The 25,602-nt window shown below is 37.1% G+C and overlaps 1 protein-coding gene across 1 annotated transcript in view; it reads left to right on the forward strand.

Annotated features, from left to right (window-relative positions):
- The first annotated feature begins 3,927 nt into the window (after positions 1-3,927).
- STXBP3 (syntaxin binding protein 3) overlaps positions 3,928-25,602 on the forward strand; it is a 49,389-nt gene continuing 27,714 nt past the window's right edge. Inside the window, exons 1-6 of the mRNA XM_002919194.4 lie at positions 3,928-4,077; positions 14,365-14,414; positions 15,033-15,114; positions 19,460-19,536; positions 22,259-22,337; positions 23,641-23,741. Of these exons, the coding sequence (XP_002919240.1) occupies positions 4,029-4,077; positions 14,365-14,414; positions 15,033-15,114; positions 19,460-19,536; positions 22,259-22,337; positions 23,641-23,741 (438 nt within the window). The 5' untranslated portion in view covers positions 3,928-4,028. The remainder of the gene's footprint in view (positions 4,078-14,364; positions 14,415-15,032; positions 15,115-19,459; positions 19,537-22,258; positions 22,338-23,640; positions 23,742-25,602) is intronic.

Consider the following 25,602-nt stretch of genomic DNA (forward strand, 5'->3'; position numbering starts at 1 on the left):
GGGCTCATGCATCCACATCCCTTGGAGAACTCCTTGCTTACCAAGGATTTCCAGACATCACCTCTGGAGATTCTAATTCAGTACATCTGGGACCAGGCTCAGGAACCTATAGTTTTAACAAACTTGCCAAGTGACACGTGGCCTGGTTTGAGAAACTTAAAAGGTTTGCATTGGTGAGCTCTTCCCTGAAGCAAAATTTCAGTGATAGGAGGCTAAGAAGTGTTCAAAGATAAACTGAGGCATAGTAAACCTTGTAGTAGTTTGAGTCGGACCTGATTCTAATTTAGTAGCACCAAACCAGAAGTGGTTAGGAGCACAAGCAAGGATATTGTTTGATTGGCGTAGCTTAAGTGATTTCCGTATTTGGGAAAGCCTAATTGGCTGTTTGATTAGTTGTTCCACAATTTTGATTTCTTTTTTTTTCTTTTTAATGTTTTTTTATTACATTATGTTAGTCACCATACAGTACATCCCTGGTTTCTGATGTAAAGTTCGATGATTCATTAGTTGCATATAACACCCAGTGCACCATGCAATACGTGCCCTCCTTACCACCCATCACCGGTCTATCCCATTCCCCCACCCCTCTCCCCTCTGAGGCCCTCAGTTTGTTTCTCATAGTCCATAGTCTCTCATGCTTCATTCTCCCTTCTGATAACCCCCCCTTCTTTATCCCTTTCTTCTCCTACCGATCTTCCTAGTTCTTATGTTCCATAGATGAGAGAAACCATATGATAATTGTCTTTCTCTGCTTGCCTTATTTCACTTAGCATTATCTCCTCCAGTGCTGTCCATGTTGCAGCAAATGTTGAGAAATCGTTCTTTTTGATAGCTGAGTAATATTCCATTGTATATGATTTCTTTTTTTCTTAAGTTTTTATTGATTCATTTGAGAGAGAGCACGTGCAAGTGCGAGCACAAGCAGGGGGAGGGAAAAGCAGAACAGACTCTCCTTTTGAGCAGGGAGCCTGATACAGCACTCGATTCCAGGACCCTGGGATCATGACCTGAGCTGAAGGCAGATGCTTAACCAACTGAGCCATCCAGGTGCCCCAGATTTTGATTTCTTAACCTTGAGACACGTATAGGCTTAGGTTTTGGTTTGCTTACACAGGCTGCCAAGGCATTAGAACCACCTCAGTTTAATGGTCTCCTTGTTTAATTTAACAGAAGATAGAGGGCGCTGGCATGTGAGGAAAGAGTGGTGAGAAGATCTGGAAGAGTCCATGAGGTTCAGAGTGGGTCCATGCTGTGTGAGGGCAACCATGAACTGGGGCAGCGTTCTGGGCTGGGGTGCAGGGCCCATGTGAGACTGTGTGCTGAGCCCACTTGCCAGCAGGGTGTTCCCTCCAAATAGAGCTGTGTCCATGGCTGACTGGCATGGCCAAAGAACCAAGGGCTAAAGCCAAATGGTCAGAATCCTTGGTTCTAGGACACTAGGGAGCTAGGACTAGTACACTTACACCTTATGACTACCAGGACACAGAAAATGAAATGGCCATCTACTTTACCTAGGCATCTGAGGCTGGGCTGTTTTGGTCAGAATTCCACAGAAGACAAGGTTGTCCACACTGGGTGAACATAAAACCAAAACCTGGATGTAGCACATACCATGTGCTTCTAGGTGCTTTCCACATACTCAGTTCATTCTCAGGACAACTTTATGAGCTAGATAATATTATTCTTTTATACAGATAAGGAAAATGAGACTCAGAACGGTCAAGTAACTCACGCATGTTTACACAGCTAACCCGTTGAAACACAAATTCTCAAGGGGCCAAGTAAATATGTAGCATTGATGAGAACTACTAATCCATGATGTTTTTATGGAGAATATTTCTCTGGATTATCATGATTAAGTCATCAGTTATTAATGAAGAAGACCTGGGAATAAGATGGTGAGTGAGTGATCTGCCCTAACTCAAGAGCTTTTACATTCAGCCCTTGGTTATTTTGATTATTTTTCTTTTTCAAATTCTTTCAAAACATCACAGGCAAATGTTTCACCTCCGACCAGTGTTGCTGGATTTTACCTTACATCCTGCCATGTCATGTTCAGGAGACTCAAATTCCTTGTTCAATTTGCCTAGGCAAACAAACTAGAAGAGAGAGCTAGCTCAGGGAAGTTAAACGAAATTAATGGAGCAAGGGAGGGTATGCAATATGGTACAACGGAAAGGGTAATGGTCTTGGAGCCACTCCAAGGTCTTAAATGATTTATTTAACTTCTGAATCTCAGTTTTCACATCTATAAAATGGCAGTAAGTGTTTTCGTCTTGTTGGGCTGTGTGAGGTTTTATCATAGTTAACACATAAATGCAATGAAACTGAGAGGTTTGAAGTCACACTGCTGCTAAGAGGCAGAGCCAGGATTTCGGTGGTGGACCTTTATCTTTGCACAGCTAAGGCAACATTTGTTCCACTATTACACACGGCTACCTTGGAACCCAGCCTTCAGGGGCATGAGCCACAGCTGTACCCCATGTGATCCAAGTCAAACTTCCAACCCCAGAAGGCCTTTCCGTGCCATTTCCTGGCACCTGGAGGCACTTCACCCACCTCACTCCTCCCTCTTGGCTTGACTCTCTAAGGCAAGAAGCGCCATTTCAGAAGGGTGAGCCTGCACTGTCATGTCTTTTTCTTATAACTTGGGGCTTTAGCTCCTATACTAAAAGGGAAATAATGTGCTCATTTGTTTAAGATTCTGAACAGCTGAGTCCATTTAGAGTAGGTTTAAAAGAGGCCAGGGTTCCAGCTTCCATTCCCATATAAGCCATGAATGGAAAAACCATGAATGCCACAGGTTGTGCTTGAACCCATTTTATGGCTGCTTTTATTCTTCATTCTCCTCTTCTCTCCTACAGAGCGTATATTGCCAATTATCCCATAGACTATTGCCTTCTGTGTAGCTTATGCCTTATTGTAGTCCCCACTCCACCACAAGCTTAGTATCAGTTTCCCTGTCTCTAAGGGTTGCTTTGAGGATCAATGAGATAGTCCACTTACCATGACACCTTGCGTATCATAGCACTTAGTAAATATTAGCCATCATTATTACGGGTATAGTTACTAACCATTTTCACTTTTCTATTAAGACCATTGGTTCTTTGAAAATCTGCAGGAAAGTCTACTTTCTGACAGTGTATATGATGTTTATGTCACAGATGGGGCTCTCAGCAGCTAAACTGATTTATTTTGTGATTGATTACTTTGATTTTGCCTCAAACAAACCCTCTCAGGAGATAGCTCTCTGCCAAAAATTTCTTTAAAACATTTTTTTAAAAAATTTATCAGAGAGAGAGCACATGCACAAGCAGGTGGAGCGGTACTCAATCCCAGGAGAACCTAAGATCATGACCTGAGCCAAAGGCAGAGGCTTAACCCACTGAGCCACCCAGGCATCCCAAGGCACTTGCTTTTTCAACTAACTTTTGACTACCTTCAACATGCCAGGAATGGAGGTCTCAAAGGAGATTTAAAATTCTTCAGAAGTGGGTCTTTCATTTATTTGACTGCCCTGAAAGTCTTGCATAGTTCGGGGCACACTGGAGGGGACCTCAGAGTTCTACACAATTATTATGTCCTTGAAAAATGAATAAAACCTTTAAGACATAAATTTTCTATTCGGTAGTCGAGCTGGCTACTGAGTGGAGTGTATTATGAATGGCTTCGCAAGGTGAAGACTTCCTTTGCAAAGAGAAGGAAGTACCTCTTCACGTACTGTATGCGTGGATTCGGAATTACATCGCGTTGTCAACCGACAGGCACGATTTCGCTTTTGACTTCACATGTCGACGAATTTCTGCCGCCGCAGCCTCCCGTTAGGGGGCGCACGACGACCCAGGCAGATTCCACCCTCACTGCGCAGCCTCCGTCCAGGGGTGGGCGGGAATCCCCCCGGCAGTCGCGCCTGTCGTCACCGGAGGGCGCGGCCCGTGAGTGGGGGCGGGGCCAACCGAGCTGCTTTCTCGCAGCTAAAGTAGGTTGCGAGTAGGAGGTGGTGGCTGCTTCTCTGCAGTGTTGGGAAGATGGCGCCGCCGGTGACGGAACGGGGGCTGAAGAGCGTCGTGTGGCAGAGTGAGTGCGGTGGGGCAGGGGCTGAAAGAGGAAGGCCAGGAGGCCGCCTCACCGTGCTTTGCTTTCCTGCCCCGGACCAGCAGTCTCTTGGGGGGCCGCCGCGGGCACTTGTTGCTTTGGAAGCCGCGTCCCTGCTGGGACTTTTTCCTGCTTTCCTTCCCACCCCTATTTCTTGCCAGCACCAGGGATGGGCAGGGTGCGGGAGCAAGTGGCCTTCTCCCTCTCACGGGGCACCCTCTCGCGTCGGCCTGGCTTTGGCCCCGAGGCCCCGCCCTGGGTGAGCGGCCCCAGCCTGGCTTTTTCTCCCGCGGCCCTTGTGCCTGTTCTCTGCGGTGCTCCCCACGCCCCTCGGCTCCCCGCCGGAGCCCCACCAGTCGGTGATGTCTCTCCACCCGGGACAATCTGTGCACTGTGTTTCTGTAACCCGTCCCTCCCCTTCTTCCCACACTTGTTCCTAGAGACTGCTTATTCTGCATCTTCGTTTTAGTACCAAGCAGGGTTTTATAACTACACTTTTGGGTGTCCTCTAAAAGAAAAATAAAACCTTTCTGTTAAATAGATCCTTCTTCCTGTATTCCTAGAGGAGCCCACTTTCTAGAGTTCTTGAGAAGGAAGCATTTGAATGATTAAATCTCGGGGCAAAAGCTGCACCTTCACTACTCTCTCTGCACTCTCTGGGCCACTCCCTGCTGTTAGGACTGTACTACTGCTTGTTAGTTACTGATGTTCGCTCTTCTGCCTTATCATCTACGATTTCATAAAATCGCTCGAAAACCTAGGTCCGCCAGGTTAGAGAAGGAATGAAACCACCAAACAGGAAGAACCATCATTGTTTGGCTTGGAGTTTAAATTAATTATGGCCTAGTAGTGGAAAAGGGAGTAACATCTAATTAGTATTTCTGACTCCGGCGTGTTAAGCAAAGGATAGAAATGACTTGAGTTAACAAAATTCTGAGAGTTACAGAGTTCCTTGTATAAAATTAAAGCTCCAGATCAGTAACAGGCATATTGCTGAACATACTAGATACTAAAAACGACTGTATAAGTAGAAGGGGGAAAATATGATAACATGTTTTTAAAAATTCGATAATTATAAGGTTGGCATTCTGTTTTTTTTTTTTTAAGATTTCCATGGGTGACTTAAGATTTGGTAGTATGTTTCAATCACAATGGTATTTAAGTACATTTATGTGAAAATGGGTACTCAATTGCATTGTATAAATAATTTCCAAATATATATGGTCCTTAACATCAGCATTTATCAGAAAAACCAGTTAATGATAGTAACATGAGTTTTGATAGTGTGGAAACTGGGCAAGAGGGAGAGTTTAGACATAACAAAATTTCCGTCTAGTGCTGTTAACTTGAGGTTGCACCAGGATGTCAGATGCTGTGTAAGATAAGACGGGTGACTGAAAGGAAGGAAAGAGATGTCAGGGTTAAAAAATAGTTCTTTGAATCTTTGTATAAATAGAAACATAACTAAAAAACAAGGTGGGAGTAAAGTAGAGAGAGAAGAGGGACTCTGAGTTCTGTTAGCAAAAGATGATAGAGTCTGTAAGAAATGATGAAGGAATCTTCAAAGAGGTAGGAGAATCCTAATTTGCCTGGGGAAGGGTTTTGCTAGAATGAAGATAGTACAGTTAGGTCACGGTAGAAAGCTAAATAACTTAACCTTTAATTTACCCAAAATGTAGGGAGAAGAAAACTAATATTTTTTTTGAACATTTATTCTGTGCCAGGCATTATTCTTTCCATCTATTAAAATTTGGTAAGAATTATTATCTTTATTTCATAGATGTTAAAACTGATACAGCTATTATCATAGCTGTATTATTCATAATAGCCAAAAAAAATCAAACAACCCAAACACCCATGGATCGATGAATAGGTAAATAACAAGTGGTATGTCCCTACAATGGACTATTAGGCAGTAAAAAGAAATGAAGTACTGGTAAATGCTACAATATTGATGAATCTTGAAAAAGTGCCGATGAAAGAAGCTGTTCACAAATTGTATGAGTCCATTTACATTAAATGTCGAGAATTGACAAATATATAGAGACAGAAAGTAGATTGGCAGTTGTGTACCTCTTGGGGGAAGAGAAGTTGAGAATTTATTATGGTGGTGGATGCACAATTCTGAATATACTGAAAGCTAATTGTACACCTTGGGTGAATTATGTGGTATGCAAATTATATTTCAGTAAAGCTATTTTTTAGAAACCTGGTAGAGCTATTAAATATAGACTTAGTATTCACACCCAGATCTTTCTGGCTGCAGAGTTAATATGTCATGTATCTGTGACTTTCTGTAATGTTTAATTTAAACCCTAGTTCAGAGCCTTATCTTATGCTCAGTCTGTCGCAATAGCCTCTCCCTCCTAACTATCCCTCCAAGCCCTTGTTCTCAGTCTATCTGGCCAATAGCTGCCAGAATAATTTTCATGTAACAGTGCAGTGCTGTGATCATGCTGATCTCCTGCTTGAATACCTGCGGAGAGAGAGCCCTCCAGTTGTCTAGAGCTGATTTCAAATACTTGATCTACTTTTGAAGACTTATAACCTGACCTTAACCTACCTTATTATCTATCTTTCCCTTGTATGACCTTGATGTTCAACTAGCCTGTACTGTTGACTCTTCTTGAAATCTTCTCCATCTTTATGCCAGTATCTGTCTAGAATTCTCCCATTATGCCTTTTCTTCACCTATCCAAATTTTAGCTAGCCTTCAGATCTTGGCTCAAGTGGGGCTACTATCTCCATAGTGGCTTCTTATTTTAACCCAGCCCCCTATATTTCTGTAGCATTTGGTTTATCCTCAAATGGCACTTTTCACTACTGCCTAATGTGTCTTGATAAGCTTTTTAAAGTTGGGTCTACTATTGTGTCTTCTAGAGGCTTTAAATTCCAGACAGGCCCTAGCAAAATGCAAATGCTTGTTCAAAGTAAACAGTAGATTAGTTTTATAATTTTCTCCATTTTTTGCTACCCAAAGTCCCATTTATTCAATAAATATTATTGAATTCCTATGGCAATACAGCAATAGAAGGCAGACAAGTTCCCAGCCTTCTTGAAGCTTGTGTTCAAGTAGGGAATAATAGAAAATAAAAATGTAAACAAAAAATAAACATCATTTCAGTTTGTGATATATATATGCAGGGGACTACTTTAGCTGGATGGATTAGGAAAGGTTTCTCCGAGTAGGTGACATTTGAGCTGAGACCTAAAACATGAGAAGGGATCAGCCTTTAGGGACTGTCTTAAAAACACTTTTTCAAAAGAAGCTTTCCTATTTTGAGTGCAAAGGGTGTATTTATTTACAAAACTAATTTCCATACTTAAAATCAATGAAAGTTTCTAGTGTGTGATATTACTCATTTGCCACTTTTTGCTACAGAAAAGCAGTAGCAAAAATATCACTGATAAAAGGTTTTAAATAAAAATTTGATGAAGTTTATTTAAAAAATAAAGCAGCAAAACAAGACTAATTAAATTAGCCTCAAAGCAAGCTTAAGCCACCTATGGCATTTTTTTTTCCTTAACACAGTCTTTTTTTGGTCTGTAAATAGTATAGTCTGATGTCTGTGACTCATAGCACATATTTTACAGGAAGTGTTAAGAGAAAGTTGATCTAGAAAAATTACAAATAAAAGTAATCAGAATGCATTTAAGCCAGTCCTTTACATGTTTAATCAATAAGCTTTTCCCCTTTTTCACATTTTGCTTTTAGTCCTTATATAGCTACAGATATATTTTTTATTATTTGTCATTCTGTGACTTCTTTTTTAAATACCTAACATCGACATAGCATTTTCCATGCTATTTCATAATCTTTGCTATTAATATTTTTAAGTGTCTAAATACCTTGATGTGGCAAAAAAATTTTGATAGCAGAAGATTGTCCCAGCCTCTCTATCCAGATACAACCACTCTTAGATTTCTTACAAATTCTTCTACAAGTTTTCCATGCAAATATAAACACTATATATAAAATATATTTTTGTTTTAATCAGTTATTTTTGTTTCATGTATTTTTTTATCCTGGTCATTTTAAGTTTATCTTGTTGAGCAAAATTTTATTCTTTTAATTTATGGATATTTGCACAGTCATGCATGTATTGAGATCAGTATTAATTGAGTATCTACTCTATGCTGCTCAGTATGTTAGGTGAATATATCTCTACTTCCTGGAATTCAGAGTTCAGTGGGAGGTGATGGTGCACAAGTAGCACGTGCTGTGTTATAAGTAGTGCAAAAAGGTTTCATGCGTGAAGAGAAAAAAAAAGGAACCATTTCCTCTCTGGGAGTGGATCCAGGAAGACTCCAAAGAGGAAGTGCAATTGAAACGTAGGATTTTGCCAGACAGAGGGAAATCTGAGCTATGGCCCAACGTGAAAAAATGCAATTTTTATGGGAGAGGCAACACAACAATTCCTTTTGAGTATAGAGTATTTGTTGCAAGGAATAGGGTGATGAAGACTAAAAGGTAGGTTGGAGCTAAACAGTTTAGACATTAGGCAGTGGGGAACCATTAAAAAGGAAAGATTTTTTTTTCTCTCTCAAATATCAGTCAGTAGCAAAATAAAATAAATAAAAGTAGCATTTTTGAGATTCTGTTGAAACAATGCTGAAAGAAAGTTGTTTTCTTCTGTTTTAAAGGGAAATGACTCTAAGGTTTCATTAAGCATATGGTAAAGTGTGCTAATGCTAAGTGTACAGCTGGATGAATTTTTATCCATGTAAGATCGAGATACAGAATGTTTCCAAGTACCCCATAACCCTTCCCAGTCCAAATCCTAACCTCTTCCCCAGAATAACTACTATTCTGACTTACATTGCCATTAAATAATTTTGTAACAGTAGCTTTTTATTTTTATACCTTTATGTTTAAGAGAGAAACCCTCCAGACCTTATAATGTTAAGTCTTTTCTTTACAGAAATACAGAATTTACTGAGTCCCTACCTAGAAATATTAGTGCTTTAATATTTGCCTTTGTATACATTTAGTTGGTCTTAAAGTAGTCCTCAGTTTTCATATGTTCTACTTTCATACAATTTTTAAACAGTGGACCTTGAAAGCCCTAAGTGGTTTTTCCCGTGTGCAGTTCAATCTGTTTTATTCAACTGACTAATAATGAGTATTGCGTTTTTTCCTGCCCCAGGCCCCTGGTTTTACCTTTATAAAGATTCTTACCTGGGATGCCCAGATGGCTCAGTCACTTAAGCATCTGACTCTTGATCTCAGCTCAGGCCTTCATCTCAGGGTCATGAGTTCAAGCCCTGCATTGGGCTCCATGCTGGGCCTGGAGCCTACTTCAGAAAAAAAAAAAAAAAGAGATTCTTACCTGTTCACTAAATAACTTGGGCCACAGGTCAGCAGAATCTGTTGGAATCCTAATTAGGAATTTAGTGACATGTGTAAGTTTTCTGAGAATGTACATTTCTTTATGGCCTACAAGTCTGCTTTTGACTCTTGGCTTTTTGATTTTTCAAACACATTGTCATTATGCATTACTTATAAAAGACTGGTTTATTATTTCTCCTCATTGGACTGAATTGGAAGACTTGGTTTCCACTCCAGATTATACTTAATATTCCCAGCCTAAAGAATGAGGAATTTGGACTACATGTTCTTTAAGATCTTTGAGCTTGAATTCCTTATGATTTCATTTTTTAGATCTTCATTTTGTTATATTTTCTTTATTTCCACTTGCATTCCTTTTTTTTTTTAAGATTTATTTATTTATTTGTTGGGGTGGGGGGAGCAGCAGGCAGAGAGAGAGAAGCAGGCTCCCCACTGAGCAGGGAGTCCCATGCAGGATTCGATCCCAGGACCCCAGGATCATGACCTGAGCCGAAGGCAGACAGATGTTTAACCAACTGAGCAACCCAGGCGTCCCATCCACTTGCATTCCTCATAGTTTCTCTTATGCCATAGTTTTTCTTTTATGTTGTTATGTTTAGGTCATAAATATTTAATATTAGGTTTTCATTGTTTAATGACATTTTACAAATCATTTGTGTCTTAAGGCATTTTGCTCTGACATCTGCTTAGCATGATTCTTTGCTCCTTGTTTATTTACTTAGGCATGATTCTAGTCCAGCTTTAGCAAGTTAAAATGAATTCCATATGTATTAAAGATCTAAAGTGTAAAAAGTAAAACAATAAAATGTGGGGAAAATATAGGATAGCATGAGCTAGACTTTTAAAAAAACTAACTGGTAACTCAAATGCCATTAAAAGAAAAAAAAAGACCGGATTAAATAAAAATTTTAAATTCCTATATGGTAGAAGACACCAGCTAAACTATAGATTCAAAGAAAGTATTGACCGCATGTAGGAAGAAAGGGTTAATCTATAGAGTATCTGCAAATTGATAAGGAAAAGATAATGACTCAATAGAGCAATAAAGGATGTAAGCAGTTGATTTGCAGATTAGGACATTGAATTGATTATTTTTTAGTGGAAATGCAAATCAAGACCAGTTCCTTTTTTTGACCCATCAGGTTGATATCATGCTGTAATTGGGAAGCTTGCTGGTGGGAATGTGAATGCTTAAAAACTTTTGAGAAAGCGTTTGGCAACATAGAGTAAAATAAGGGACACATTTTTTTCGATGCCAGCAATCTCACTTACGGGAACCTCACTTTCAAAAATAAAAGTAATGGTAAATAAAGATATATGTATAGGGGCGCCTGGGTGGCTCACTTGGTTAAGCATCTGACTTCAGCTTGGGTCATAATCTCTGGGTTGTGGGATTGAGCCCCCCCCCCCCAGTTGGGCTCTGGGCTCAGCGGGGAGTCTGCTTGTCCCTCTGTCCCTCCCCGCCCTAGTACATGTACTCTTTCTCTCTCTCTCTCTTCTCTCTCTCTCTCTCAAATGAAGGCTTTTTTTTTTTAAAGATTTTATTTATTTGGGAGAGAGAGAGCGCGCACAGCAGGGAGAAGGGTAGAGGGAGAGGCAGACTCCCCACCGAGCAGGGAGCCCAATATGGGACTCAGTCCCAGGACCCTGGAATCATGACCTGAGCTGAAGGCAGAGGTTTAACCCACTGAGGCGCTGTCAAATAAATAAAGTCTTTAAAAAAAAAGATACATCTATCAAGATCTTCATTGCAACATTATAGTGGCAAAAATGGAAACAGGATGAGTACCTGTCATATAGGAGAATAGTTGAATAAATTATGGTGTGCCTGTACTAAGGAATGTAATGTAGCTATCAAAAAGAAGTATTTGTATCTATATGCTTATAGTCTGTATAAAGGGTATCTATAATATATATTTAGTGAAAGCAAGCAAGTGACAGAGTAATGTATATATGTTGATTCCATTTTTGTAATAATTTGATTATTAGAAAAACCTCATAGATGTTAGAAGAGGATGTGCACTTGGGTGATAAATTGGAGTGGGAGGCAAAGAGACTGTTATGGTGTTGGTCCACGAAAGAAGGTCAAAATGTGGCAAAGGAGATAGAAGACGGAGAGTATGAGAGAGATTCTGGGGACAGAATAGATAGGATTTAAGCTGGGGGAGAGTCATCCTAGACCAGGATTCAGGGCTAGGAGACTAGGTCACAGATGATGCTGTTTATTGGTAAAAGAAAAGAGAAGGAACAGTTTTGGAGGGGAAAATAGTTTAGGTTTAGAATACAATGTTAAGTGAAAGTTGCGGTATCTAGTGAGCAGGTGGGAACACATAGGTGTAAATCACGGAAAAGGGAGCCGCATTTGAGATCTGGATTTGGATAAAAGCAGGTAAAGAGAGAAGGGTACCTTTTCCAGGTCCATGTTGAGATTATCTTTAGTACTGGTATTTTTCCCCTCTTATTTCCTTTATGATTTACACATTGCTAGGTTTTTTGGTTTCCTTAAAAATTGTTATTCATAGATGATTTCCTATTTTTCAGACAAACCAGTTTCTTGTGTTGTCACCAGGTTTATTAATAGTTTCCCTGTGATTTAAGATAGTTGTGCAAGTATTTTTTCCACATTGCTGATGCTGCATACTAAGTTAGCTCTACTCTCATTTTTCCCTTCGAAGTTTTCATTCCCTCTTTGGTATTAGTTTTAAATACATTTCCTTTTGCATTTAGGGGAAAGAATGAGCAAAGCGGAGTAGTTGGTATTAGTAAGTTGTTATTTGGGTAGCATTTGGACTGGTGGAAGGTCAACTTAGTAGTCTGAGGCCATGTGGTAGAGGATATTGTAAAATCTAGATTTTATTCTGTAGGCAGGAGTGAGCACTTGAGGGAATTTCGAGGTAGGCTTTGATACAAACAAAAAATTGCGCTTCAGGAAGATAATTGACAGCAATGTGAAAAAATGGATTGAAATGGCAAAGGGGAAATCCAGGTAGGAGACTGTACAGTAGTTCAGTGAGAGATGTTGAGAATCATCTGTTAGTTAACAGTTGGGGATAGTGGCAGTCACCAGAAAGAACAATCAACACTGCCTGATCATTAGATATGGGGGATGGAGGAAATATCCAAAGACTATGACTAAGAAAATGCCAATAAAATTCTTAGAAATAGAGAAGTCTAGAGTAGTATTTAGGGAACTATAATCTCAATTTGAGGCTTGTAAGTGCTTAAACCTTTACTGTATAATTGAGTGAAGGAGATAGGCTATAAGATTTGTAGAAAATTGAAGGACTGTTGGATGTTAGGGGATAAAGGGAGAAGTTGGTCAGAGTACAAACTTACATTTAGAAGGTAAGTTCTGGGGATCTAATGCACAATATTATGATTATAGATAACAACACTGTTCTATATACTTGAAATTGCTAAGGTAGATAGATCTTAAATGTTCTCATGCCCCCAAATTACTAAAAGAATGGTAATTATGTGAGGTGTTGGGAGATGTTAACTAACATTACAGTGATAATTATATTGCAGTATATGTGTATCAAATCAACACATTGTATATCTTAAAGTTGTGTTTTGTGTCAGTTATATCTCAGTAATGTCGGGGAAAAAGTGAAGGATGGAGCTGATAGATGAAACTTTTAAGGATGAATATGCTTTCTGAGGGAGAGTGTAGAGCAAGCAGAATAAGGGAATTGAGTCTTTGAAATATATCCATATTTGGGGTGCTAGAGAAATGTATGTAAGGTCAAATAATTTTCATGAGTATTTGGAGGAAATACCTCTTTAGTTCTGTAATATTAGTTGATGTGATTTCCTTTGATTCCCTTCCAAACATACCTTACCTGTGACGGTATCACTTTTCATGGATGCCCCTAATTTCTAGTCCACAAAGCTAGTTTTTTCTTTATTGTTTATTTTTAAGATGCTAATACTGTCTAGGTATCTTTGGATTCCAAGGCAGCACTATCCAGTAGAAATAGAATGCAAGCCTCATATATAATTTAAAATTTTCTAATAGCCACATTTTAAAAAAAAAAAGTAAAGAGAAATGGATGAGGGTCATTTTAATGATAAATTTCTAAAATGTTATCATTTAAACATGTAAATATAAGAAATTAATATTTTCCATCCCTTTTTTGTACTAAGTCTTTGAAATCTGGTGTGTATTTTATACTTTCATTGCAAGGAACATGTTAATATTTATTGATTATAAATCAAGACTGAATAGTGCTATAATATATATTTTTGAAAATTGTAATGCAGTAAACCAGGAAGAAAAGTACCTAATTTTATCAGATATAATTTAGCAGTGGGCTAGTTAGGGATTTTCCTATGGGTTTTGTTTTCATCTTGTTTACTTGGGATTTAAGTAGAATAGGAGAAAGCAAATCAGTTAATAGTTTCAGAAATATTTTCCAGATACATTTATATACTTAAATATATTCTTAAGTATATTAGTCTTTCATAGTATTTTTATTCTCAAAAGTTTAAAAACATATTACAGTTTAAATATAGGTAGAGGGTGCCTGGGTGGCTCAGTCAGTTGAGCATCCCACTCTTTATTTTGGCTCAGGTCATAATCTGAAGGTCATGGGATGGAGCCCCCGGTTGGGCTCCCTGCTCAGGATGGGGGGGGTGGGAGGGAGTCTGCTTGAGATTTTCTTTCCCTCTGCTTCTCCCCCAAGTTGGTATGAGTGCATGCTCTCTCTCTCTAAAAATAAATAAATGTTAGGTATTAAAGATAACTGGATTTTCACTTAAAGTTTAACAAGTATATGTACTTTTTATTTTATGTAGGTTAGCAGATTTTCAAATTGGATACTTCCCCAATGTTTTTCATCTTTTGAGTAGTTATTCTATTATTATATTTCTAACTGTTGATTAAGATTCATTAATAATTCTTTTTTTTTTTTTGGCAGAGATAAAAGCAGCAGTGTTTGATGACTGCAAGAAAGAAGGCGAATGGAAGGTAGAATTTGCATATTTTGCCTTTTAATTGAGGACATCAATATATTATCCTTATTATACTTCTGTAACAGTATAGAGTCTGGAACCGTACTGATTGCGTTCACATCCCAGCTTCACCACTTGATAGCTGTGGTTTCTTGGATAAATTCCTTGATTTCTCTGTTCCTGTTTATAAAATAGGGATAGTATTACCTCATAGTGTGGTTGTAGAGATTAAATGAATTAATCCATGGCGAATGATTAGAACAGCACCTAGAACATTTATTATTCCAGAAGTGGAATTTTATAATATAAGAAAATTTGATGTTAAACCCAAGATACATTAAAAATGAACAAGTTCTCAAAAAAATAAAACGAACAAGTTCTCTGCTTCAAAATGGAAATGTTTCTATTTGCTTACTTATATATGATATTATATGTATGTGTATTGAGAAAAATAAATCTCCAGGTCACGCAAGTTAAAAGGTGAGTTGAGATAATTTTGCCTGCTGTCCTAATATTTTCATTTTATATCATAAAAGGTCTATGTTTGAGTAGGTTTAATGTATTAAATTCTGTCTTTTGTGAATTCTTGGCAATCAAGTACTTATACTATTTCTTAATTTATATTCATTTTAAGATAATGCTTTTAGATGAATTTACCACGAAGCTTTTGGCATCATGTTGCAAAATGACAGATCTTCTAGCCGAGGGTATAACTGGTAAGTGCTAACCAGTACTCATCATGAAAACTTTTCTGTTGTGATTGGGAAAGTTCAAAGTATTAATGAATTTTAGTTAGACATTGTGTTTCTGGGGGGTTATGTTTTATTATTTTTATAACACTAGCCATAATAATTACACTGGACATTCTTTTCTCTGTGAATCTTCAGAATAAGTTTTTTCTTCAGCTGAGATGATAATTCAGTACCCCTGACCAAAACTAAGTCAGTTGCCTTGTTGAGTTTGTTATTGAAATTTTTAACTCTTATATTTGGTAATGGTTTTGTATGTTGACACACTTGATTTACCTCCTTGTTTTTATAAATGTTACTGGTTTTCACGTATTGCTTTTAAGTAGATAGTAAGATTTATGTTATAAAATCAACTTTTGTACATATTTACAAGTGTATAATATTGACTTCATAAGTTTCTCTTTATTACCTAGAAATGAGACAGTTAATTATAAGTTTAAATCAGCATTAGAATGGCATTATGAAAAAAATCATGCTGCCACAAGTTATCTTCCATTAGGCAGGATTGTGTTAATGAGATTTTAATCTCTCTTATCTTTTAGGAATAATACTCATATTTTATAACTTTTATAATCCTATCATCACCCTTAAACTCCTCATCCTTTCACTCATTTATTTAAATTTGATCTTCATGACAACCCTTTATTTTTAAAGATTTTATATATTTATTTGAGAGAGCGCAGAGTGAGAGAGATCTCAGAGGAAGGGGGAGAAGCAGACTTGCCACCGGGCAGAGAGCCCAATGTGGGGCTTGATCCCAGGACCCTGAGATCATGACTGGAGCCCAAGGCAGACGTTTAATGAACTGAGCCACCTAGGCACCCCATGACAACCCTTTAAAGAGATTTAAATACCCTCACTGGTAATGAGGAAACTGAGACTCAAAGTTAAATATAGGGGCACCTGAGTGGCTCAGTCAATTAAGCATCTGCCTTTGGCTCAGGTCATGGTCTCAGGGTTCTGGGATTGAGCCCCATGTCAGGCTCCCTGCCCAGCAGGGAATCTGCTTTTCCCTCTCCCTCTGTGTGTGCTTGCTCTCTCTCTAGCTCTCACTCTTTCTCAAATAAATAAAAATTTTTAAAAAGTCAAATATAATTCTTTTATATTTTGGAACTTCATGTAGGATGTGTACCCTCTGTCACTGCTACTTGTGAGGTTCAAATGTACCAGTATTTTCCAGAAAACCTGAGCATTGTGTATAATGGGAGGTTTATCTAAAAATTTTAATAATGTTTATTTTGATATTTATATATATAAAATCTTTTTTTTTTAAAGATTTTTTATTTATTTATGTGACAGAGAGATAGTCAGCTAGAGAGGGAACACAGCAGGGGGAGTGGGAGAGGAAGAAGCAGGCTCCCAGCAGAGGAGCCCGATGTGGGACTCGATCCCGGAACGCCGGGATCACGCCCTGAGCCGAAGGCAGACGCCCAACGACTGCACTACCCAGGCGCCCCTATAAAATCTTTAATATATATTCTTTTATTATTGATTATATATTCAGTTTGTCTTTATGGTATTTATGGTCTGCTCAGTGGAAAAAGCTCTCAACTAGAAATTAGAAGATTAAAGCCTTGATTTTTCTACTATTGGACAAATGTAATATTGATTAAGCCACAAAGTTTTTTAAGTTTCCAGAGGTCATTCTGATTTGCAACTAGAGTGCGAACCATTTGCTAATGTGTATGAAAACTCTATGAAGCTACAGAACCATTTGCACTTTAGGGAGATTTCACTGAATTTTTGTAGACCATTGTTTCTGAGTCTGTTCAGTGTTGATATATTCTTCAAGGAAAAGATTCTGTTGCCAAGTAAGTTTGGGAAGTAGCATTAGACAAAGCTAAACAGGTTTCTTTAGGACTTTCCAGAGTTTTTTTTATATGTCAGTGTGTATGTGGATCCCCTGGGTTCAGGAGTAGTACTCAGTTTTCTAAATTTATTTGACCACAGGAAGCTTTTTTTTTTTTTTTCTTTTTTTGAGAAGCATTTCATAAGGACTGTTTATCATGGAGCACATTGCTTCCTTATATCCTCTGCTGTCACCTCGGTTTGCTCTGGTTTAATCATCATCATATCTATTAACTTGAACTTGTCACAGTCCTTTTGAGTCCCACATGGTCTCTCAAACTGAGATTCCCTCGATTAGACTTGGCATTGCAGGTTCAGTGATCATACTTTGTCATCATTCAGGTCATTTGTGAAAATGTTCAGTAGAGTCTTAGAAGTTTTAAAAAACTGATGAGAAAAAAATGCATGTATGATGCTACTTCAGTGAAGAATAGAGTAGAATCCTTTTAAAAAATAGACTGGGAGTTAGATTATTCCTGTTACTGTTATAGGAATAATCATAAAAATCTTTTTAAAAAATCTGTTATTAGATATCCATTTTCCAGGGAATTGAAGAAGTGGCACTTTGTGCTATTATTAACCAGACATTTCAGAGTATTTGCAAAGTCTGTATTCTAAATCATATCATATTTTCACATTTTAACATGTGCATTACTCACCAAACATAATAGTATATATAGCACAAGATGACTGTAAGACATTTGATTTTGAGTGTTAAGCAATAACAGTAAGTTTACACAGATTTAACCTTAATCTTATTTATTTATTTATTTATTTATTTGAGAAAGAGCACAAGTAGGAGGAGCAGAGGGAAAGGGAGGGAGAATCTGAAGTGAACTCAGAGTGAAGCTGGTCTTGGGGCCTGATCTCATGACCCCAAGTTCACTACGTGAGCTGAAACCAAGAGTTGGTTGCCTAACTGACTGTGCCACGCAGGCGCCCCTAACCTTAATCTTTTAAAAGTGAAATTACAATTGTTGGGAATGGAGATAACGGTAAAACTAGATATTTCCTTGGAAACCCTTTTTGATATCCTAGTAGAAGCTATGATAAGCCTATACTAGTATAAATGTAGGAATAAAAAGATGATTCACCATATTTACCAGAGAAGTCCAACAATAGCCTCCTTTGCCTGTTAGATTAATCTTCTTTTTTTTTTGAAGATTGTATTTATTTTATTTAGAGAGAGTGTGCCTGCACACAAGCACGGGGTGGGGGCAGAGGGAGAGGAAGAGAGAGAATCTCAAGCAGACTCTCCGCTGTGCACAGAGCCCCCACAGGGCTGGATCCCATAACCCTGAGATCACGACCTGAGCCAAAATCAAGAGTTGGATGCTCAACTGACTGAACCACCCGAGCACCCCAAGTTTAATCTTTTTAATTCTTTCCAGGACCTTTGTCACCTTTAGTCTTAAAAGGTGGTTCTCTTGATTTGTAGAATGATACTTTAGTTTGTTTGTTTTTTTAATACAGTTTTAACAGTTCATTTGACAGTTGAGAGTTTACTAGTTTTAAATTTACTTCATTTTATGTAAGTTAATCTTATGAACTTAATTTCAATAATAAAACTGTGATTGAGTATGTTACAATTTATCATTACAATAATGATATATTACAATATCATTGTTAAAAATATTGCATAGTTTTAAAAGAATAAAAGTTAATAGCAGTTTATTTGAAGAATATTATAGTAGTTAAAAATTTGTCTTCTGGAGTCAGTCAGATCTGGGTTGGAATCTTACCTGTTCTACTTTCTAGCTGTGTGACTTGGACAAGTTACCTAACAACTTCAAGCCTCATTTTCCTCATTTGTAAATACTTACTTTACAGGTTTGTTATATAATACTTACTATAAGGTTTAACAGATAATTCATGTTAAGTGCTTAGCCTGATATCTGGTATCATATTTGCTATTATAGTAGAATATTTTGAGAAAGAAATACATTTTTTAATTTTTAGTGCATTTTCTTGCTTTCTTCATGGCACGTTGCTTGCTTATGCTGATGGACCTAACTTTGAATTACCTGCTTTATCTTTTTTTCTCATCATGAGCATTTAGCCCAGAGTTTAGTTTTAGGGAAGACACATTTTGGGGATTTTTTTTTTTAAGATTTTATTTATTTGTTTGTTTATTTGAGAGAGAGAGAGAGGGTGCAAATGGCAGAGAGGGAGGGAGAGAGACAAGCAGACTCCATGCTGAGCATGGAGCCTGATGTGGGGCTCAATCCCAGGACCCTGAGATCATGACCTGAGCCAAAATCAAGAGTTGGATGCTTAACTGACTGAGTCATTCAGGCATCTCTACATTTTTGGGATTTTTTAATTTATCAGATGGAGACAAAGAAAATGTTTAACCCAGTATATGTAAATGTGTTTCCCTATTATAAATAAGAAGTAAAGTTTACTTTAAAATTGTTTCAAGTGTATAAATACTTGGTTATATAAAATTACTTTTTTTTATTAGTTGTGGAGAATATTTATAAGAATCGAGAACCTGTCAGACAAATGAAAGCTCTTTATTTTATCTCTCCAACATCAAAGGTGAGTATTTTGAATCTTTAAAAGGTATGTTCATCATTCACCATTGATACCATTTTCTCATAGAAAATTCAAATAAAACATTCTTTATTAGAAAAGTAGTGCCATACACTAGTTTGCTTAGGAAAGTTTTTCTGTTAGAAAATTGTTTCATTTGCACTCTTCTCAGTGAGAATATGTAAGTGAAAGAATCCTCCCCCTCCCCCCAAATATGAAAGCAGAATTTAATTGTATAAAACGGTAGTTTCTTTGAGTGATTTGCTACTCAGTGCTTTTCCTGTGCAACCATATTTTTGGGATGATGGAAGTGTACATAAAAGAAATAGTCTTGGATTAATCCTTTATCTTAGTGACTTCTCTATAGCATACACTCATGTATACCTATACACGCATGTATGTAAATATATTTTTATGTCAAAGGAATATCTTAGTTTATGATCTGTGATTGAGCTCATACTTAAAGCCAGACTGTTAGAACCAAGTAAATACCAGATTCCTTTATTCTGTACAATATCTGAGAATGAATTTCTCAATACATCGTTTCCATATTCCCACTCAGAATGTTAAGTTGGCAATTCTAGTTTCATTTCTTCTGATTCTATTAGACAGCAGGGAAAAAAACCAGATATTCACGGTTTAGTCTCTGCGTATTGGCTGCTGCTGTTGTTTTGGTTTTTTTTTAAAGATTTATTTATTTATCTATTTTAGAGAGAGAGAAGGGGAAGGAGGGGCAGAGGGAGAGGAAGAGAGAAACCCAAGCAGACTCTGCACTGAGCAGGGAGCTTGATGTGGGGCTTGATCTCAGGACCCTGAGTTCACAACCTGAGCCAAAACCAAGAGTCAGATGCTTAACCAACTGAGCCACCCAGGCTCCCCTGGCTACTGGTGGATTTTAGTGACATTTTATATTCTAACACTAATTCTTAGCATTAACAGATAATGGTATGAAAGACTATGTGGCCATTGAAAATGAGATTTCTAGGAAATTTTAGTGATTTAGGTAATTGTTCATTTTTAATGTTAAGTGACAGAAGCAGGATACGAAATTATGCATTTAGTAAAGGAGCAAAGGACTCAGAAAAAAATGGTACCTGAATTTGGCTCCTTTTTCTACTATAACCAACTCTAGTTTCTCTTTCACTTCTGAGTCAGTTACCTGTGTCCTACAGCCCTTGGGTTCATTGGACACTAGTGGAGAAACCTAGTGAGAGACTTCCTTCTTCAGTGGCTGTATGAGCCCCTGGAGACCAGTGTCAGAGTGTTCCCAACCAGGGGTCATAAAATGACAGATTTCAGGAAGAGTTTGGCTGTAAGAGATTTTCTGAACCCTGGGGAAAGGTCAGTTGGTGAAAAAGAGAAGACCTGGTGGTTTGTTTGCTTATATACCTACAGCCCGTAGGAGGGGAAATCTTTTTGCCTTCCTCCTTTTGTGGAACTGCCTGTATTTAGGATTCCCCCAACAACAAATCTAAACCTCCAGTGGGAGTTGACAAAGGAAAGCACTGACACATCTAAGTGGGTCAAGCTGCCAGAGAGGGGAAGTTCAGTAAGAGTGAAGAAAATACACATCTTACAAAATGTAGCTGCTTGGAAAGAAGGATGAAGACCTGAACAGAAAAATAATACACATAAGGGGAGTATAGTATAGCCCACAAAAAAACTTCCTGAAGCTCAAAAATGTGATTTCTCAGTTAAAAAGTTAATTGCAGAAAAGGGTTATCATCATTGAAATTTGAATTAATAGCCTGGAAGGTCAAAATGGAATCTCTCAAAGCAAAAAAAACAGTCATGGAAATTATGGGGGAAAGATAAGAGACTTGCTGGATAGAGCCATGAGATCTAACAGAAATAGTTCTAGGACTTCCAGAAGGAGATAAAGGAACAAATGGAGGGGAGATCATTAAATTCTGTGTTCTTCTTTTTTTTTTTTTTTTTTTTTTTTTAAAGATTTTATTTATTTATTCGACAGAGAGACAGCCAGTGAGAGAGGGAACACAAGCAGGGGGAGTGGGAGGGGAGGAAGCAGGCTCATAGTGGAGGAGCCTGATGTGAGTCTCGATCCCATAACGCCGGGATCATGCCCTGAGCTGAAAGCAGACGCTTAACCACTGTGCCACCCAGGCGCCCCTGTGTTCTTCATTTTTGCTTCCTGATCATTGTCATCTTTAAAACTACCAGCACTATAAATTAATTAATTAAAAAAAAAAAAAACTACCAATGCTGAGGCATGTAAGAACTACCGGTCTGTATTACCTGTCATTCCTCCTCCTTGCAGTCATTTCCCAACCTCTGGGTCTTTCATTATCCCTTGACAGTTTTACTCCTAGCTCACTGTTAGTCTCTTCAATACCTCTTCAGTCGTAGTCTCAATGGCTTCATTATCTGGGGGGATAACATTTCCAGGATGTTCATTGGCTTCTCAACTCCCTGATTTGTTACCTTCTTATGGTCTTATGTGTGGCTTCAGCTTCCCTCACTGAATTCTTCCTGGATCTTCTCATTGCTGAAACAGTACTCTGTTCATACATATTACCTTACTACTTAGGTTTTTAGCTATTACTGGCTAAACAACATAGCATTAAAAAAAAATCAGTTTATAAAGTAAACTTCTAAAAAGTTAAGGTTTTTTTAATTATCAAAAAAGAATACTCTTAGTTATTTCAAAAGCTGACATATTTAAATTAGTATTTGGTTAAATGTATATTAACGTCTAACCTTTTTTAAGTCCGTAGACTGTTTTTTACATGATTTTGCAAGTAAATCTGAGAACAAATACAAAGCAGCGTATATATACTTCACTGACTGTAAGTAGCTTTGTAGAAGTATTGTTTCATTGTTTAAAATCCCATTAATTGTAAAGTATTTATTACAGTTCTGTGATTTTCTACTTATTGCTTATTCTAACTAGGTTAGAAAGAATCTAAAGATATAAGATCATATCTATCCTAATTCATATTAAGGTGATAGAAAATTAAATTACGACTAGTCATTTTTGCTGGTATACAGTGGTGGGAGGTTGGTGGTGAGGGCTGTCCCTCAAATTTTATGCTGATGACAGGAGGAATTTTTTTTAAATCAAAGTTTTAATTGGGGATTTGATTATATAATCAAAAATAAGACCCTTCGGGAGAGTACTGAAGAAATTGCCATCTGCTTGGCAAATATTAACGGAGAGAATCTGTCACATTTCTCTTACCATGCCATATGTTCAGATAGAAAGCAGCTAAACTAAAGAATCACAGAGAAGTCTAGAAACACGTAGAATTCTGCTTTATGTTTTACCTTACATAATTATGTTGCAAAATGAAAATGCCATTCATCTAAGTGCAGTCTTGGTCTGTGCTATTAGAGATTCATCATTTTAAGTAGTATATTATTTTTCCTGTAAGTTATTATTTATCTCATGCCCGTGGTAGTTTGCATTTTAAAAATATCATGCCATAACTATTTACCCTTTAAATAACTTTATTATACAGAACTTCATGTTTATGGAATTGACAAAATTTAATGAATGTAAAGCCTCTTAAGGAATCTTGAGGCTAAAGAGCATCATGTTAAAAGACACTAAGACCCAATGGTTGATGTTCCAACCTAGATTAAAGGTAGGGTTGGGGGGAATAGGCTTTAAGGTCCAGAATTTATTAGTCTCAGGATTTCCTGACATTAGAGAAGTTCTTGTAATATATACAAGGAAAAAACTAACAATTTGTGGGGTATGGTTGCGCTTAGTGCCAGATTTAGAAAAGTAGTATAAATTCCTAAGAAGTTCTGAAAGTCCTGTAACGTTTAGTAAGTTGTGGGTTTGGACCTGATTTTCCTTCCTGAAAATTTTAGTTTGTTGTGTAAGCAGCTCTCTAAGGAAATAATCTTATCTTATGGTGCCTATGAATAAGGAAAATGGAATTTCTATCACAGCCCTCTTGGCTAGAATACATCTGCTCTGTAAATGAAGAAGAATATTTACATATTATCTCATCCTCATAGTAAATTACTTTGTGAAAGTCACTATATGTGAAAAATAAGTATTCTTGGATGTTGAAATGATTTATTCAAAAGAATAAAAATTTAGATGGAGTTACATGCTTTGATTTTTTTTCTCTCTCTCAGTTTGCCCTGATAGTCTCTTTAACAAAATTAAAGCTTCTTGCTCCAAGTCAATAAGAAGATGTAAAGAAATAAATATTTCCTTCATTCCACTTGAATCTCAGGTACTTTCTTTTTTTATTTTTAATTTTAATTCATAATGGATTTTATGTACTGTGTATTTGGTGATTTTGAACAATCCACAAATAAATATTTCTCATGATGAAGGAAAGGAGATGAGCATAATTGGAACAGAACATTATGAAAGTGGAACTTAAATTTCATGGCTGCCACTAAGTCCTGTGTATGTCGAGTTTTATAGCACTATTAGATTATGAAATCAAAAGATTTTGAGCAGTCTATGTTAGATGACTCAAAAGAAATCATTTTAGCTTCTGTGACCATTTGTGATATTAAAACAAATGTTCTTCAATTAATGTTTTATATAACATTATAGAGATTATCTTAACTTATAAAATCTTTAATTTTTAAAATTCATTTTGACTTTGGAATAGTTAAGAGCCTTCAATTAATAATAATAATCGTGATAGGAAACACCTACATAGTACTGTCCATGTGCCAGGCACTTTCCTCAATGTTTTCCATAAATATATTCATGTAAATCCTCATAATAGTTCTATGAATAGATAGTAATCCTATCTTCATTTTAAAGATGGGGAGATCACAAAAGTTAAGGCACTTGCCCAAATCACACAGCTAGTGCATTGCTCAGCTTTGATGTGCTCTGTTCTCTGTGTTTGAACTCTAGCATTTCATAAAATTGTAATAGCTCACTGTCGTTTGGAACTATAAAGTCAATATTTTAAGAGACAGGAAGGTCCTAGAAAAGGGATTTTTCTTTTAAGCAATTGCTGTTTTGGGCAAAGAAAAATTATAATCCAAATTATAAAAATTTAAGATATCTGTTTAACATTAGACTGTTTCCAAAGGTTACCTTTAGACCTGTTCCTTTTAATGTGATATGTAAGATTAATGTAGGGTGAAATGGGCTTCCTAAATGATGTGGGATATAAACAGTAGTATGAGAAATATTGCAAGCGTATCTAGAGCATCTGCTGTACAGATGGTAAATATAGTTTAAGGCTCAGAATTCATTAAAATTCTGCAGTTGCTGTATTTGAAGGAGAGATTTGTATAGCTCTCTGACCAATTTGATTGTTGATGGAAATAACTTGTCTTTGTCTATATAGAGAAATCTCATGAAAATCTTACTGGTTTTTGCAAAAATGTTGTGATTATTTAAGGTCCTGTCTGCTTTGTTTCCCCCCGGGGAAGTTTTTACCTTTGTTTCCTTGATAAATATCTTAAGAAGGTTTACTTAGTAAATTTAACTATTACGGAGAAATTATAGTGAAAATATTTTTAACTCCTTCGTTTGCGAGTGAAGATATAAATGAAATCACTAAGTGATTTGAACTATGAGGAAAGGCCTCTATGAGCATTTATCAAGATCACGTGCAGTGGACAGTGTCTGCTAGATGCAAAGTGGTTTGCTGTGCTGGGAATGATATATGCCCTGCAACGCACCTGAATGCTGTATAAGAAATCCAAAGAATTATACATCTTCAAAATGATATCAATTAAGATTAGGTTTAACTGCATATAATAGAAAAATTTGCTTTCAGTAGTTTAAACAAGATGGAAATTTGTTTCTTAGTAATATAAAAGAAGTCACAAAATGGGTTATATATGCTGGTATGCTGCTCTACAGAATTGTCAAGGGCCTACTCTAGGCATGACCCTAATGATTCAAGGTAGTTAACTGGTATCATTTCATCCTCATTTGAAGAAGCAGTGTGGAAAGAGAAAAAGGAGGTATATAGATTTCATTTATATCTTGTTGGCTAAAATTTAGTCACATGGGTATACTTAAGTGTGTAAATGTAGTCTTTTACATAGGCATATGTGGCTGCATCCCCCCAAAGAGTTGGAATGGTTACTGAAAAGTAAGGGAAGAGTGGTTTT

Source organism: Ailuropoda melanoleuca, chromosome 2, assembly GCF_002007445.2.
Source record: "Ailuropoda melanoleuca isolate Jingjing chromosome 2, ASM200744v2, whole genome shotgun sequence".
Classification (NCBI taxonomy): Eukaryota; Metazoa; Chordata; class Mammalia; order Carnivora; family Ursidae; genus Ailuropoda; species Ailuropoda melanoleuca.